At 30.1% G+C, this 16,064-nt stretch overlaps 1 protein-coding gene across 1 annotated transcript; it reads right to left on the bottom strand.

Annotated features, from left to right (window-relative positions):
- Positions 1-9,594: 9,594 nt before the first annotated feature.
- LOC102667728 (uncharacterized) lies at positions 9,595-10,373 on the bottom strand. The gene is made up of 2 exons (XM_006591484.1): positions 10,185-10,373; positions 9,595-10,077 (listed from the first exon to the last, which is right to left on the bottom strand). Exons 1-2 carry the CDS (start codon positions 10,371-10,373, stop codon positions 9,595-9,597), a joined length of 672 nt encoding a protein of 223 aa, XP_006591547.1.
- Positions 10,374-16,064: the final 5,691 nt, after the last annotated feature.

Genomic DNA, 16,064 nt, shown 5'->3' with positions numbered 1-16,064 from the left:
TCTTCGAGGTTATATTCTTCTTCAACTAAACAGTGATGCTACTCTTATAAATCAAATTTGTGACTTCATACAACTTATTTCCTTAAGCTGTTTAGAGTAACTTCATTTACATTATTACTTTATTTCACGTACGTTTTATCCGTCTTTCTGTTTTTGAACCTTGCCAAATTATCAATTTTTTAAAAATTTATTCGAATCTTTCTAGTAATTTGGTAAATTAAACAAATCATTATTACTGTCATATTAATATTTCCTTAATTGTTTACAGAAATACTATTATTATTTATGGAAACTCACGTGATCCCGCATGTGAGTTCATTTCTAATTATCCGAATCCATTCCATCTTGTCCACATGCAATGCATTATTATTAGTACAGTGCAATTTCGGATCACTGACAAACTCCGTAACGCACACAAGGGGAAAATGTATTGCATATTTAATAATGTGAGGGAAATTTTTTGAATTAATTAATCAGTCAATTCTTATACTTTTGCATTTTTTAAAATTAAGTCTTTTAAAATTAGCATCACTAAAGCTTTCTTTAATATTATTATTTGGTATTTTACATTTATAATATACTTTAATCAGCTAATCAAATATATATATATATATATATATATATATTAGAAAAGTACCAGAAGTACAAAGATAAAAAACAAAAGCTAAATATAAAAAAAGGGGGTATGAAATATATATATTCCGTGGAATAGATACTAAATAACCCCATGATACCTACCCGGAACAAAGGAAATAGGATGTATACAAATAAAACCAGTTTTATATTTATACATAAACTTTACAGTTTAATAGTTACTCATTTTTAATCAAATTTCATTTTTATCTCTTTCAAAGTAAGAGTTTAAAAAGTTAATAACATTATTATATATTATGGTGTTAAAGTGTTGAACGTCATGAACATGTTTGTGTCTGTGGTTGTAGACGATAGAGGATGTGAAAGATTGTGAGCGAGATTGTATAAAATGAGTTAGAGTTACCTTATTCATCATGAGGATATAGTATTTATAGGTCATTATCCGGTCTTTGGTGGGATAGTCATTTATGCCACATATTACTTACGATTTGTGTTTCATGCCCTGACTTATTTAAAAATGCCAGTTTTATAATGTCTAATGTTGGGATAATCCTCATAGCAGTCAATGTTATTTTGTAAAAGTAATAGACTTAAACTTAAAAGAGTATAAAATTATATATCTTTCGTAACATATATGATAATTTAAATTGGATAACATTATTAAAAAAATTATATTATCAGTACATATATTATTTAAGTACGATATATATATATATATATATATATATATATATATATATATATATATATATATTTAAATAACCCAATGTTGACTTTAATCTCTAAAAAAAAAAAATTATTCCTCATTTATCAAAATGTGCTAAATGATGTGATCGCTGGCTGATATCTTTACCAAAAAATTGTCTTGCTTTGGTCTTTTATTTATAAAAGATACTATCCTATGATATATTTTCTTAAATAAGAAATAAAAAAGACATTGTTTTTAGAAACTAAAAGCAAGCATTATACTATTTATACGGACTAAATTATATTTAATTTGTTATCCTACAATTCATATCTTGTTTATTATATTATTATTATTATTATTATTATTATTATTATAGTTTTACATATTATTTTTTTAGATGAATACAAAAAACAAATACAGATAGGCTCATAGGATCTAGAAAATATTTCCAATCTATTTTTTTACAGCATTTTTCATAATTTAAGAGAAAAAGTGTAAAAAAATACGAAAATAATATTTATTACTCTAAAATGATTAGCTCCAGCTGCCACGATACTGTACACATGTCAGCTTACAACAGCAAAATAGTGTCATTACAGTATTACACTGCAAGAATTTGAAGCACTGTTCATTCGATTTTTTATTATTTATCAATTAAAATTTCAAATTAAATTGAAACAATTGTATAATTCCTAGCATTTTTCAGTATATTGTCCTTAAAAACTAGATATTTTTTTTATGATTTATTATTTAATATATGTGTATCATCATCAAATATAAAATTTAAGTTTTGTAATGATTTTAGGATTTAATATATTTTCAGTTTTCTAAAATGTGATTTGCTCAGAATTAGTTTCTATTAAATATTTTTCTTAATTATCAGTCATCGTGTTTAATCAAGAGCAATGTGTTTGAAGTCTCTCAATAAATATTTTAAGAAATCAAAAGTAAATGATTCTATGTTTTTAACATTAACAAAGGACGAAAATTTTAAATTTTCATTATTTTAGGTAGTCGAGGAAAATGTAGTAGGAAGGAACGACCTAATTTACGAACTCAATAAGCACTTATGTTTATGTGCCCATTTATTTCAGTTTATTTTAAAATATTTTTTAATAAAATAATTAATTTATGTTTTTTATGTCAAAGTAATCAATAAAAAGAAAAAAATAATGGTAAAAATAATATGTCAAATTGAAGATTTTTAAAAAAAAATCTTTTATTATTTATTGAAAATAAATGCTTTTACTTAATGTAAAAAAATATTTCCACTTAATGTAAAAAAATATTTCCACTTAATGTAAATCAAATACTTTTTAGACTTATTTTGTTATGGTTTTCTTTTTGCTTTATTTTTTTTATTATATTATTATTTTTTTTCTCTTATACAAAAGTTCAAATGATGCAAGGGATCATATTGAGATGAAAATCTTTGAATGCACTAATAATAATTAAAACTGACAAGTAAATTAAGTATATATATATATATATATATATATATATGGTTAAGAATTAAAATCTTATTTACCAACTGTACTAAAATTCATCAATAATAAAAATATATTAAAAATAAATTTAATATAAATAAATACATTAGCTGCATTTTTAATATGTGTATTATTATCTTAAATAACAATTAAAAGTATATGAAGCAAGAATGTAGCTAATATTTTATAATACAAATCCTAGCTTATTCAGATAAAGTGTGACCCATCTCGAAGTGATTTCTTTTTACGTGACCCAATGACCCCATTATTTGTTTATGATGATGTAAAATTTAATAAATAAAAATGAATAATAAGTAGAAAAAGGTACAATCAATTATTGTTTGTCTACACGGGTAATATAAGTTTACACTGTTTAACTAAGTGGTTAAGAATTTAAATATTGATTTTAATCAATTAAATATAAAATAAATTATGTTAAAAAAATTTAAATATGCATTTATGATTTTCAAAAAAAAAATCAGCAATTATAATAAAAACTCTTTTACATCATTATCATAATAAAAAATATAAAACTGAAAAAAAAGGGAGTTAGTAGGGAGTCTAGAGTGTTCTTTTTTGAGGGCGGTTGGGTGGGTCCAGAGGGTAGAAGGTATTAGGAAAGGTGGGGCCCAGGGTTTGGGGGCGATCTTGGACCAACGGAAATGCAAATGCAAATGGTGAAAGAAACGGAATGGAAAGCAGCGGTGCAGGATATTTTGACGGGATAATCGCTATCAAACTCACATTTAACGTTCATCCATTCTCACTCTGCGTGTAATCCACTAATCACACCTCACCATGCAGTCAACTCCCTTTAGTAAGTCTTCTATAATCATCATTTTCATTTCATTAATTCAAATAAATCAACATCTATACACAAGTATATTTTATATTAATTAATCCATCTACGCTTTTATACATCTTAATTATTGATTCAAGTGTCTGCTAATTACGCCATGCTTACATCCTTAACCTATTGCAACATCATCCACCATCAATTTAAGTAACTTGTTTAACATTAACAAATACCATGCGCGTGCACATTCTTTGTAATTACATGGACAGTTTCCAATTACAATAACATATCCCCTAACAACTGTCTTTGTTTGAATAGTCATATTTGTTGTTGTCATTAAATGGAGTTAATGACTTAGTAGAAAACAACAGCATTCTAAAAAAGAAGAAAAAAAATAGAAATTTAAAAATTAAATAAACATAGTAATTTTTTTTTTTGAATCGCGAGTAGAATAGAGTACATCATTCTAAAAAAAAAAAGTAAAAATTCATCCCCTCACACATATATAAAGTCTTTTCGACGTTATAAAGTTTGAACGGCGGCCATTAATAGTTGAGGTTGATTGAGTTGGAAAACAATGAACTGCGTCTTTGATTAAAAATTGATCGTGGGAAACTATAAGCAGACAAAATTAAACGTCACAATCTGAGTCAATGGTAGAGTGATTAGACAAGAAATCAAAGCCAGCCATACTTTGCTTATCTTTGAAACCTAATAGGCCCACCAAATTCGCCTTAATTATCCACACTTTTTCCATTCAAGTTAGAAGGGGATATTTTATTAAATTAAAAAAACACTTTTTTACCTTTATTTCTTGCTAAAAAAGTTTCATTTTCGAATTTAAGCATACATAACTTTTTACAACACATTTCATCTAAGTATACATATACAGGTGCAGATTAAAGGTATTTATTAATTTACAAGTAGAGATTAATTCCTCAACAATATAAAAAATGATTAGAGCCAGTTTTGTTTCTTTTAAATATATTGTGTTTCATTTACCTTAATACATATGGTTAGTAATCAGTTTTTCTACTCTTTAATTACCTGCACTCTTTATTAAGTGCCAGCTTTAAAAAAAATTAATCATTTTGCATATTCAAGATAATATTAGTAATTATTTTACATTCTCATGAAATTAACGAGAGAGAAACGAAGAATAATAATGATAAAAAATAATTAATACTATAGATAAATGGTATAATAGAAAATATATAATCATTTTAATATAGTATAGGATTCTTTTGAGTAATTTGTTGTTATTCTTTTTATAATAAGATCCTTCCCAAATTATCTTGGGCATTAATTTATTTTTAAAATTGTTTTTAATTACTTAATATTCTTTTAGTCATTAAATAAAAAAATACTATATTTAATAATTTATTAAACTCTTATCCCTTTTTCATTAAATTAGGAAAGAAACACTAACTATTATTTTAAGTAGGATGTATTTATTAATTAAATGGAAATATATTAAAAGAATAAAGTTTCAATAAACTTAAGCTAGCTAGATGAATGTAAATACAATTTTAAAAATATTATATAAATTATTAAAAGTTGTAATACTACTAATCAAATTAACAATTTAATTTTGATATATTGTTCCTTTCCCAAAAAAATGATTTATTGTTAATCAATGTAAAAATTATATGATTAATCAATTAAAAAACACTTTAAGTGTAATCTTGAAAATAGTTATTACAAAAATCAATATTTTTAATTATTTATCAAATTATTATTAAACGAAAGTGTAAAAAACATCTTCTTAAATTATTTTATTTATTATTTTGTATATAAAGTGACTAATGAAAGTAGGTTTAAATTCTTTAAGTAAAATTCCAAATTTATGTATCATAGTCATGTAGCTGAAAAAGCATGATCCACTAAAAGTTTTACTAAAAAATTATTAATAACTGTTTTGATAGAGAATAATCATCAATGCTATTGATGAACCAACAGGGCGAGAAAAAAAAAATCCTGAATATATTCAAAGGAATCCCGAATATAGGAGTAGATAACTAGAGAGATTTAGTTTTGATGATACGAGACATTGACGCATTAGCTTTTGAGACGAGGAAGGCAAAGGAAGTTCCTTAATTTTTGCTAAAATGACGCTACGAATGATGTTAATAATTTGGTTTCGTTCGTAGTAGAGATACGAATTCCTGTGGTAAATAACATATATAGAAAGGTTACCTTCTTGGGATGGTAACAATACCATGAGTGCATGACCCATACCATATGTGATAGAAAATGATAGATCGATGTGAAGAAGGAATTGACAACTCAATCTTAGCTCTTGTTTTTCTTAATGCTTCGCAAGCAAATTAAAGCCGGCATATAAGACACACTATCACTACATGCATCGCTTTATCATTTTTTTCTGTAATATATATGTCACTTCTGTTCTGTGCCCATTTACTTATATATTATTATGGACTTCATTTTGTCCATACCTATGATATCGGAATAACCCTTTCCATATCTTCACTCATTGGATGGTGGAAGCACCAAGCCTAGCTCCTTCGTGGCAGACCTAGCTTTGTGGTTTGACGACCTTTGTCTCTCTCATTCTTCATTCATCATTAATTGAAGAAAAAAAAAACATTAACAACTTTATAGTTTTTATATTAATTTTCCCCCGTAATTCATATTTTTCTTGCTGATTATCGATCCTTATTTTAATTACTTGATCAATTATTTTTAAACTTACTCAATTGCTACGGTAGTTAGACTAGACTTATTTTAATAAAAACAATTATTTAAATAAATAACTATTTCATCAATTGGTAGTTGGTATTCTTGTTTATTGTCAAACATTGGGTACTATAAAAACTAATGAATGCCTGGATAGGTTTTTGTTTGAACTTAATACATCTTATAATCACAAATAACCTGGGGAATATATATTTTTGTATTTCATATTAAAGTAACTTGAATTATATAACTCACATACTTCACAATCGATCTCTCGTGACTCTATAAGATAAATTCAAAATACTTGCACAATTTTGATATGTAGCATAATCTCCATTTTCCCCCTTGGATTTGGTCCAATGCTATCAACACAAGGATTTGATGCTAGAACTTGAGGAAAGATAGAGCTAAAAAAATAGAAATATATGAAATGTATTATTGAGAAGTTATTTTAATTACAACATGTATTGAGTTTATTTATAGGCAAAAGTAACTATGCCTATTTAAAAAGTTAACCAATAAATCTCTTGGTTATAGACTAAAGATATTGAATTACCCTTTTAACACCCCCTATAATTCAAAAGCTCTAAACTTATACAATACTGAACACTGTTAAAAAAACATCAGAAACACACAATGTTCAACATTTTTCTTAGCATCAAAAACCTCTCAGTCTTCAATCCTTTGGTCAAAATATCAGCCACTTGAACTTCTGTTGAACAATGATGCAAACCTATCCTTCTTCTGCACACTTGATCCCTGAGAAAATGAAACTTAGTCTTTATATGTTTGCTTCTCCCATGGCTCACAGGATTCTTGGCCAAATCTATGGCAAGTTTACTGTCAATTTGCAGCTCAATCTTCTCAAAACTGTCACACTTCAACTCAGCTAGTAAGGACAATAGCCAGAGACCTTGACACGATGCATTGTAGGCAGCTACATACTCAGCTTCACAGGTTGACAAAGCAACAACATCTTGCTTGCTCGAGCTCAAGGATATTGGAGCACCTGATAACAAGAACACAAAACTAGAAGTGCTTCTTCTATCTACTTTATCTCCACACCAGTCTGAGTTTGTATAACCCACGAGATGTAGATCACCCTTCTTTTTCTGATTTGGAAACAAAATATCACAATTTTATGTCCCCTTTAGGTACCTCATGATCCTCTTGGTTGTTGCTAAGTGAGACTGCTTTGGACGAGTCATAAATCTGCTAATCACTCCAACACCATAAGAAATCTTTGGTCTACTCTGACAAATGAACCTCAAACACCAAACAATTTTTCTATACAAAGTTGCATCTACATTCTGTTCACTTTGTGAGTTGTCAATCTTCAAATTGGCGTTTACTGGAACTGCTACTAAGTTGCAGTTTTGCATGTGAAACCTCTTCAAAGTTTCAGTGATGTATTTCCTCTTATGCATTATAATGCCTCTGCTAGTCTTCATGAACTCAATACCCAGGAAGTAAGAAAGTTCACCAAGGTCAGTCATCTCAAATTATGACCCTAGTTGTGTCTTCAAGTTCTCAATTTTCCTCATGTTACTTCCTGTAATTACCAAGTCATCTACATAAAGGCATAGTAGCAGAGCTTCATCATTCTTGAGAAATTTCACATAGACACCATGCTTTATAATGCATTTCTTGAATCCACTGTCAGTTAGGAATGAGTCAATTCTCTTATTCCATGCTATAGGTGCTTGTTTGAGCCCATATAGTACTTTCTTCAACTTCAGCACTTTATATTCTTGTCCTGTAGTCTCAAATCCATGAAGTTGTTGTACATATACTTCTTCTTCTAGGGGTCCATTTAGGAAGACAAACTTTACATCCATTTGCCATAGTTTCCACCTTTTCCAACTTTCCAAAGCAACTATCAACCTCACAGTCTCAAACCTAGCCATTGGTGCAAAGACTTCTTTGTAATCATAGCCTTCTTTCTGCATAAAGCCCTTTGCCACTAGCCTGACTTTGTGTTTAGCAATATTCTCATCTGGTTTGAGCTTGTTCTTGAAAACCCATTTGACCTTTATAGTTGTTTTTCCATTTGGTAGACTAGCTAGCTCTCATGTCTTGTTCCTTTCTATGGCTTTCAACTCTTCTCTCATAGCTTCTAACCATACTTCCTTTTTAATTACTTCTTGGAAGGTGACAGGTTCTTCTTCTCCCATTAGTGCTAGATGAACCAATTCACCATCATCATCTATTGCACTATCAAGAAACATTTCATAGTTTTATAGTCTTGTTGGCAAGTTTCTAGTCCTTGTGGATCTTCTTCCCTCTACTTCTTGAACTGCACCTGTAGGTTTAGCTTGAACTTCACCTGTAACATCATCAGGTTATGGTTCACTCAATGTTTTTGTGTTGATCTGCATCATTGGCTTATTGTTTGGATCATGCTTGTCCTTCATCCATGTGTTTAGTTCATTAAATTGCACATCCATACTGAAAACTATTTGATTCGTTCTTGGATTTAAGAGTTTGTATGACCCTGTGGGATTGTAGCCAACAAAGATCATGTGTTCACTCTTGTCATCTAATTTCTTCCTTGTTTGATCAGGAATATGTCTGTAACATGTTGAGCCAAAAACTCTTATATGCTTCTCAGATGGTGTTTTCCCTGATCATTCAACTTCTAGTACTTGATTTTTAAGTTGTTGTGTGGGGCACCTATTCAGTACATATGTTGTCGTGACAACTGCTTCTCCCCATATGGCTTTAGGTAGGTTCTTTCCTTTCAACATGCTCCTCACCTTGTTCATAATGGTCCTGCTTTTTCTCTCAACTACACCATTGTGTTGTGGTGTGTAGGGGGTTGTTACTTCATGTAGGATGCCTTTGTCTATGCAAAAGGCTTTAATTTCTCTAGAGTTAAACTTTCCTCCTCCATCTATTTTAAGGATCTTCAACTTCTTCCCTGATTGTTTTTCAGTCATGGCTGTGAATTTCTTTTGGTTCTCAAATACTTCACTCTTAACCTTGAGTAAGTATGTCCACATTTTCATGCTAAATTCATCAACAAAAGACACAAAGAGCTTGTTCCCACCTAGAGTGGGAACCTCAAATGGTCCACAAACATTAAAGTACACTACATGTAGTAAATCATTGGCTCTAGTGGGTGTGTAGTTGCTAAAGGATGTTCTTGTTTGCTTGTTAATCATGCAATGGTCACAAACAAATTTAGGGATTCTAACTTGTGGCAAACCAGTCACCATATTTTTTGCATGTAGAAGGTTTAAATCTTTGAAATTGAGATGTCCATACCTCATGTGCCAAAGCCAAGACTCATCTGATTTGGTTTATGCATTTAGGCCCTGAGAATCAAATGCTCATAACTTCACTTGGAAGGTCCTGTTCTCTGAGATTTTGGCCTTCAATATTTTCTTCTGCATTCTGTCAAAGATCTCCATTGTGCCATCATGGAGGTTCATGCTGAATCCTTTCTGCAGTAACTGACTAATGCTTAACAAATTGTTCTTCATTGTGGGAACATACAAAACTTCTATTATCAAGGCCTGGCCTCCATCTTTCCTTTGGATAAGCACGCCACCAGTTCCTTTTGCTTCAATGACTCTATTGTCTGCGAATTTGACCTTGCTTCTCTTCTTCATATCAAAATTTACCAGCCACTCTTTATGTCCAGTCACATGGTTGGAGCATCCTGAGTTAAGATACGAAGTATCATCGTTTCCAGCCTCTGTATTTGTTGTCATCATCAATAACAAGGTGTTGTCTTCTACATCAACATCTTCACCTTTTGCCAAGTTTGCTTTTGGATCTTGTCTCCCCTTAGATTGATTCTGAGTTGGTGCCTGTCATTATGTAGAGAAATGCCCAATTTTACCACAATTGAAGCATTTAAGTCTCTTTCTATCAAATCTTTTATTTCCTCCTCTATACTGCCTGTACCCTTCTCTACCATTGGACGATTCAGGTTGTTCTGAGTCATGTTTTTCAGGTTCTTGCTATTGAGGAGCCTTTCCAGCATTCGATCTTGGATCTCTACCCCTACCTCATGTTTTGTTGTAGCTTTTACCACTACTTCCTCCTCTTCTATAAGTTCGTGCTTGCAATGCCTAATTTGTGTGCCTCTCAGTGGTTTGCTCATGGGCTTCAAGGGATCCTTGAAGTTCTCCGATCTTCAGAGACTCTACAGATTCCTCCATCGCTACAACGATATGATCGAATCTTGGGGTTAGAGTTCGCGATATTTTTTCAACAATCGTGGATTTTGTGATCGTTTCACTACACGATTTCATTGAATTCGTCAGCTTGATAATTCCATTGAAGAAATCTGCAATCTTTTATGTATCCTCCATTTGCATTAGCTCGTATTGACGCCTCATGGTTTGCAACCTTACTTTCTTCAATTGATTTGCACCGGCATTTCCCTTTTCTAGAATGGGGAATATCCACACACTAGTGAAGAAGACACATTGCCTTGCAGTCTATCTTCTTGTTCTCCTTGTGGATAGCTTTTTGCGCCTTCGTGACCCTTTCAAGAAGGCTTGGGCAGCCTTCTTCCACGATGTCCATGACATCTTGATAGTTGAGGATCGCCTTCATCTGGATGCACCATCTTTCCCAATTCTTGCCATCAAAGATGAGGAGGACGGTGGCAAAGCTTCCAGTGTTAAGAGTTATTCTTGCAGCAAAGTCTTCCTGGGATTCCTTGCTCTTGATACCAAATGTTAGAACCAGAGGAAAGATAGAATTAAAAAAATAGGGAGATATGAAATGTATTATTGAGAAATTATTTCAATTACAACATGTATTAAGCCTATTTATAGACAACAGTAACTATGCCTATCTAAAAAGTTAACCAGTAAATCTCTTGATTACAAACTAGAGGTATTGAATTACCCTTTTAACATTTGAGACGTTGCTATCGATGAAGTAAGGTCACATCTAAGTAGACATAATAATAGATCTTATCATTGGACTTTAGAAAGCTAGTGACGAGGATGAATCACCCTCGGAGTCACACCACGTTTTATTCTATTCTGTATGGACAGTAAGTAAGTATTTTGTTTTCATTTTTCACTGTCTTGTTAATCAAGTTGTGGGGGCAAATTAAACCAATCGTAACATTCAAAGAGATGCCAAAGTTGCTCGTCCAAGTGGGGGTCTATATATCAATTCAGCATTATTTTGGTTATTTAGTCCAACATTTTTAGGCGAAACATACATAAATCAGAACACAATCTACATGCACCCATAGTCTATGGACAACAAGTCTGGACCCAGGTCATAAATGCAAAAAGTGGATTACTTCATGGCTCGTGTTGACTGGCTTAATTTACTGGATACTACAGCAAATTCATTTAATAAGTTAATTAGTGGATAGAAAAATTGCTGCTCCACTCACTTAACCGACGAAATGACAGGGGGAAATTTGCGAATTATAAATTTTATAACCAGTACTACATGTCGTGAAGATACTCAATCGTAGACTTAAAAACAGTTCCATATTTTAAGGCCATGTAATGCACAAAGCCCTTGTATTATTGGTATTAATAAATATGTTGCAATTTTCAAGTGCTCAAGTTTCGTAAATGATGGCTAAGAAGACATTACATTTTTTCCATATTATTTATTTATTTATTCTTGTTGAATTCTTTCTCTCCCTTTATATATAGAGAGAGACACACCCACGTACTCCGGTCAAATTTGCAGTGAAGCGCTTTCTTGAACAAATAGCATAGTTGCACAAAAAAAATGGAAACAAGTAGGGGACACAAGCTGTTTTTAGTTGGACTTTTGGAAGGAGATAAAGACGTTGTCATATGAATGATGGTGGAAGGCACCATGACTTTGACATAATTCGATCAGCTACTCATTAATTTCTTTCAAAATTTACCTATCTTCTGTTTGTTTTAAAAAAGTGAAAAACAAATATTTCCCTCCATTGTATATGTGACAAATTGACGGTAGTATCTTTCAGTTTCTATGTAACCGTTATGACCAAAAATAATGAACCCACCAAAGCAGCCAGTATCATAGCCTGATTTTATTTACCAAGAGAAGGACACAGACATACAAAAACACATAACTATGTTGCTTTCCGTTGGATCCAACTAAGGCCGGAAATGAGTTGAATTGGGTTGGAGTTAATTGGATTGTTCCTAAATTTGGTGTGACTGTTTTATATTTTTATAAGACATCATATTATTTTTGATTTATGTAATTGTTTTGTTTCTAATATATTAAATTTTAAAAATTTTAAATTATGTTATTTTAGGTTTTTTAAAACTTTTCGTTTGAAATGTTATTTTTCAGTTAATATTTAAATTTTAAAATAATTAATTTAATATGGTGACAGTTAAAAATTCCCACTTACATTATTTTATTTTAAAACCACTAAAAAACCTTCATTTCCTCTCACCACTACTGTTGTTTGTCGTCTTCACCGCCGGATTCCTTCCCTTCTTCTACGTTCAAAAAACGCACCAACAGCAACGCAAAACACATCAAATGAAGAAGACTCAGAAACTGAGGCAACAAGATCTTTCTGGAATCTTCGGTGGTCATCCTGGCAAAGGTAGTGGTGATCTGTTCGGAGCATTGGGTGGCCCACAACAACGTCCGACGTCCGGCGGTTGCAGATCGACGGTGGCATGGCGGTATCCAACAGTTGCAAAGGATGAGCGGTCGAAGCTCAAATGGGAATCTGTGTGGGAGAAAAACTAAGATCTGGAAAAAAAAACTCATATCTGGAAATTTGCAAGCTTGTTTCACTAAGCTTTCCCGAAAAGCTTGGAGCTTGGAATCCATGGAAGAAGGTAGCTTCTTGTAATCTCTAAACTTGCCGAAAACGAACGCTCCCTGGTGGGTACAATATGTACACTTGGTGTCGACAATGTGGCTAATATGTTGTGTTCGTGCAGAGGTGTGGTAGTCAATTCCATTTTGGGACATTTCTACAAACATTACATGGGTGTGGGTGTACTGGTGTAGTATCAGTCGCATATGCAGATGGCAGGACCTAAGCTCAGGCAAAGGCAACCAATAGTGAGACCAGCATAAGAAAAATCAGTTCAGAAGCTATGGTGACCAGGGAAAACACTTTAGAAAAAAAAAAAGTGTTCGTTTTAGCAACGGGGAGGAAATGTAGGTTTGTTTTTTAGTTGTTTACAATTTATAAAACAAAATACAATTTATAAGATTAAAATAAAATATTTAAAACTTAATGCATCACAATAAAACAACACTAAAACATAATATATTAAAAATGACATTAAATTTTTTTATAGTTTAAACTTGAAATTTGTTAATACGCGTCTATTTTTAAGTTTAGATCTGGCTTATCTTTATAGAAGTTTGTTATATTTATTAGCTCATTTAAATATATGTTTGATATTAAGAAGTATAAAAAATATTATTTTTTAAAAAAAATCAAAAATTTTCATTAAATATAATAAGATAATTTTAAATCACAAAATATATACAAAATTTACCTACAAACATTACATGTTATATATTATCAAAGTTTTTTAAGTCTCACAAAAAATATTATTCTTTTATTATCCATCTATGCTTATACAAAATAATTTATTTTAAACATTAATTGAAATGATTTAAATTGTTAAACTATTAAAATAATTTTATAATTTAAATAAAATAATTATAATATTATATTATAATAATAATTTTTATTATAAAATATTATTATTAAATGGGTCGATCCGTCAAACTTAATAGGTCTTTTTTAAGATGTTCAGCCTAACTTATTTAACTAAACAATCTTTTTAAAGTGTTTTGAGCTTGACTTTTTTTACTAAATGAACTAAACCATGTACAAATAAACTAAACCAATACACATGTGAAATAAGAGGGAAAAAACATCACACTTAAAACTCGGGTTAAATAATCTATACATATATAAATACATAAAAGGAGAACTCTAGTCAAGGTGGATAGTCAAGTTTTTTAATAAAAATTAGTTGCTAGTAAAACTGGGCAAACTAATTTTGGCCCACGGGCCGCCACCTATGAAATTAGTCGTCTGCGCTATATGAGACTTTTTTAGAGTCCGTTGAAATCATGGGTTCTTTAACCTGATTTGTTTAACCCGTGGGTTAAGTAGGTTTTACTCACATATTTTTATAATTTAATATTAAGAAATAAAATACTGATAAATAAGAGATGTAAACAAAGTAAAAATAAAATTAAAAAAACATATAAAATTTAAGTACTTTATATATGATTCAGTGGTTGATGAATGATGATAAAAAATTTTGATTTGTTATTGAGTTTAAGATACAAATTTTGTTACCATTTTGGATAAATAAATTTTTTATTAGACATTTCATTGTTAAGTTTTTTAAATGGATCAAAATATATATATTATAAAATTTAATTTTCTATTTTTTTAAAATGTTTTTGTCTAATACAGGTCGGTTGGCTAAACCCACAAGTTATACGGGGTGGGGGTGGGCTTGCTAAAATTGAGTTCGTTTGAAATGCGGCTTCGCATGACAGGCTTTACATGATACGGGCTTTGTAGTTTGGGGGATTTGTGAAATTTTAAAAATACAAGGCAAAACGTGCAAGAAAAAATGGTTATGAATAAATTTAAATGATCTCAATTCTCATACAATTTATTCAAACAACCTGAAAAAGAGGTCATATGTTGTTATTGTGTAAAAGTGATTTTTTTTCCTTCTAATTTTTGGATTATTTTATCGCTTAATAGACTGCACCACATTATAAAGGTGTAAGTGGATATAGATTAACTTGCAAATTAGGGTGTAAGTAATTCGAATTAAATTGTGTTTTATTTATTTTTTTAACTTACTTGGATTGATTTACTTTTTTTTTTATTTTGACAACTCAGTTCAACTTTAATTGAATTAGTTAATGGGTCAAGTCATTAAAAAATAAACATCTCTTGAGGTCTTTTTGAAAAAAATTAAAAAAATCCTTAAACTAAAAAATATCAAGGATATTCTTTTTGACAAAATAATAATAGCATTTTTAAAAAAATTAATATTCATAAAATATTATATTATATATAGTAAATAAAAAAGTTATAAATATATATTTATAATATTGTTCATAAAATAATATATTACCTTAAAATAAAAAAATATTATCTTTGAGAATGAAATGTGCTTAATGTTAGATTTTTATATTGGATTTAATTCAATTTTAATTGAATTTATTAAAGTAATTCACTTACACCCCTATTATAAATCCAATCAACCCAACTCAACCTAATTTATAATTCATGCGATTTGTTTGATTTCATTTTGAACTCAATTATAATTATAATTAGATTGGATATTGCTTTGAGGTCCGAAATCAATTAATAATCATTCTAAAATTATCGTGTAATTTGGGACATCTGCTATGTCTTTCTTGTGATAGTGTTAGATTTTATTAACATGACTAATTTCTAATCGTGTTTGAGTTGAAATGATTTATTTGTGAGTATTTTAAACTTTTTTCACAATGCATTGTCATTTGATTGTGGTCTAATTGTGCATGTTAATTGTTTAACTAGTTCCTGCATATTATAGGAGTTGATTAAATTTATATATATTATCACGTGGATTATTTTTACGCATACATCTAGTGAGAATTAAAACTGTAATCTGGCAATATGTTGAATTATTATACGTGTAAGAAAAAGTTTTTACACGATGCATAAAAAAAAAAAATCTTAATCAAAAAAAAAATTGCCGAGTTTTTTGTTTGTTGAAAAAAATTCACCAAATAAACTATAATTTAATTAGATTTATCTCGTCAAAATTAAATTTGTAATAAAGAGTTAATTAAAACCTTATTATTACGGGAA

The sequence above is a fragment of the Glycine max genome, chromosome 11, assembly GCF_000004515.6.
Source record: "Glycine max cultivar Williams 82 chromosome 11, Glycine_max_v4.0, whole genome shotgun sequence".
NCBI classification, from domain to species: Eukaryota; Viridiplantae; Streptophyta; class Magnoliopsida; order Fabales; family Fabaceae; genus Glycine; species Glycine max.
Note: the sequence above shows the minus strand (reverse complement) of the source record. Positions and strands in the feature narration are given on the sequence as shown.

Excerpts from the sequence above, each read along its gene's own strand:
- LOC102667728 (XM_006591484.1), bottom strand. The coding sequence starts at position 10,373 with ATGAGCAAACCACTGAGAGGCACACAAATTAGGCATTGCAAGCACGAA. Across the intron at positions 10,078-10,184 it reads ACAACCTGAATCGTCCAATG|GCACCAACTCAGAATCAATC; the intron begins GTAGAGAAGGGT and ends ACATAATGACAG.